Source organism: Pristiophorus japonicus, chromosome 2 (assembly GCF_044704955.1).
Source record: "Pristiophorus japonicus isolate sPriJap1 chromosome 2, sPriJap1.hap1, whole genome shotgun sequence".
NCBI lineage: Eukaryota > Metazoa > Chordata > Chondrichthyes > Pristiophoridae > Pristiophorus > Pristiophorus japonicus.
Genome location: NC_091978.1, coordinates 310597669 through 310600293, shown reverse-complemented (window position 1 = coordinate 310600293; position 2625 = coordinate 310597669). Strand labels below are relative to the sequence as shown.

At 43.8% G+C, this 2625-nt stretch overlaps 1 protein-coding gene across 4 annotated transcripts in view; it reads right to left on the bottom strand.

The window, feature by feature from the left end:
* Positions 1-2076: 2076 nt before the first annotated feature.
* Positions 2077-2625, bottom strand: part of gria2b (glutamate receptor, ionotropic, AMPA 2b) — a 202732-nt gene continuing 202183 nt past the window's right edge. For 2 of the 4 annotated variants that reach the window (XM_070865247.1, XM_070865249.1), the window contains one exon: positions 2077-2241. In XM_070865247.1, the coding sequence (XP_070721348.1) occupies positions 2077-2241 (165 nt within the window). Of the gene's footprint in view, positions 2242-2592 lie in introns of those variants that run through there. The other 2 variants (XM_070865248.1, XM_070865250.1) reach the window with 2 other exon arrangements.

Sequence of the window (2625 nt, the reverse complement as noted above, 5' to 3'; positions counted from 1 at the left end):
TGCACCATGATTGTGCACAAACACTTAACATATTATTATAAGATCCTGTTGTCTACTATTTTAATGGAAGTGCTTACTCATTTAAAATAGTTAAGCATCACTACTGAAACAGCAGATAAAGGATATGGGCTGGAATTTACCATTAAAAAAACGGTGGGTTTGGAGTGTGGGGTCAGTTAAATTGTTAAAAATGTTAATCACGACCCGATCCCGCCTCCAATCTGCAAACTTCCGGTTTTCCCAGGGGCGGGGCAAGGGGCGGGCGACTAGCCCACTCCCAGGGGGCGGAACATCAATTTAAATATTGTAATGAGGATGGAAGCCTCAATTTTCCCCTCCGTTTTGTGTTTAACTTCCTGTGGACGGGATTCACACAATTCGTAAAACCCGGCAATTAAACAGAGACAGGTATTGCAACACCCAGGAGGTAAATGGCTTTAAACCTAACTCTTGGATCCAGGGACCCTGCCTAACCCACCCACCATGATCAAAGAACCCACCAAGAGGACTCCGATCGCATTCTCAGGCTTCTTCCATCACCCCCCGCACCCCCCACATCGATGAGGATGGGGCCGGTTAAAAATGCTTCAGACCCCCTGTCTAACCCCAGCCAACCCCCCAATCACCAGCCGAACCCCGCCCCCCCCCATGATCTCCGATTCACCCGATCCCTGATCCCCCCCGATCCCCCACCCCCATGATATCCACTTGCCTCTCAATCCCCTGCTGATCCTGCAACCCCCCATATCCTGTCTCCACCTCCCGATCGCCGATCCCCCTGCTGCCGATCCCCAACCTCCCTCCCGTCGATCCCCGCTCCCCTCACCCCTTCACCGATCCCCGATCCCCCCTCCCAGATCCCTCCCTGGACCGACCACTTGCAACGTGAGGCCTACCCACCAGCAGCCAGCCAGGCTCTCAAGCTGGCCAGCTTTGGGCGGGAATCTGAGGCCTCACATTCAAATTAAGCCCTGCTAGTAAAATCGGCAGGGCCTACGGGAAATCCGGCCTCCCAGGTTTCCCTCCCACCTTGAACCCTGCTATCCCCAGCCCAACTCCCCGAACAAATTTCTGGCCAAAATCATACTGAAAATCAGCAGCGAGTGAGCTTTTGTCCTTCTGCTCCACGGGAGGTTTCTATGTTCCATGAGCTCATTACAGTGTGACAGGTCTGTCAGCAGTGCAACTTTCAGACCCATAAGGATAACATTACTATACATGAAAGAAACGCATCTTAGCATAAACCAATAGCAACTAAAATGGTCAGGGCTGGGTGCATTTTGGAATGTGTCCTGCACCACTGGTACTTTGCACTGGATAAGCAAATATATGGGCCCATTGTGATCAATTCTGTTAGAATAATTTACACTTTTTGCATATAAACCATATGAAAATTTTATTTCAAATGTCAAGCATTGCCAAGTATTTAATATTAACACCAATGTTAAGAAGAAGATATACAGGAAAGTCTTACAATACTGTATTAAATTACAAGAGTTGAACCCTTTAATTCTGCGCATGTACATATTTGGCTTTGAAAAAAAAACATGGAATTGATGCCTCTAGCCTTGTCACTTTCCTGCAGTTTAGTTTTACTAATATTTGATTAGTATGGAAGCAGAGTTATTTAAAAGCCATTTCTCGATAGTGAAAATACTTAAAAATAGTGTACTTTTGTTTTTTTATATATATATAAAAGATTTCACATCATAATGCGGCTGATGTCAAGTGGACACTGTGCTTAAGTCATACGAATCCAGGATTAAACAGCGGTGGCTGCAGACACAGGCGTGTTGCCTCGTCAAACGTTTTATTTCCAGTAATTCCACATCAGTTGTGCATGTGAGTCAAGTTCCATCTCCAACATTTTCAACGATGGTTTTTTTTTTGTTTGTTTTATGTTTTTTTTGTTGTGTGTGTGCGAACAAAGCATCCAATTACTATTCAGATGAACTCCACACAAAATGACAAGAATTCTTCTTTGAGAAAAATATCTTCACAACACTGGATGCCTCGCACCAATCAACGATGAACTTACATCAACCATCATGTAAGGCACTCAAAGAGTCTTATCAATCAAGAAAGATCAGTCACACTGACATTCATTCCCATGCCAGGCCTCACGTAAGGTACTACATGCACTGCTTTGGGAAATTCTGGAGTCATAACACGTCCGTTTTCTCCAGTGCTTCCTGTAATTGATAGTCTTGCTTTACTTCTCATGGCATCACCAAAGGTCATCTGGGAAGGAACAAAGCACATGTTGCAATCCGACTATCTGAAATATTCTGACAGTTAATTGTAAAAAAGACAAAAACCAAAGAACACACAAAAAAAAACAAATTTTGATGTATGTGCCAGAAAGCCAAGATCGAAATCATAGCAAAGCAAAAGATTAAAAAGCTAGGCTCTGAAAAGCTGATAGATACTACATCCAAAAGCAATAAAATCACTATTAATTTACCCATCAAAGGTAGAACATAGAATACATACGGTCCCTGGATCAGCCTCCTCAGCAATTAGCTTTATGGATGCGACAATGAAGCTAGAGCGTGCACTTATAGTTTTGTAACAGGACCTCATTCCTACCCCCTAAATTTTAACACTTTCGATCCCATATACGTT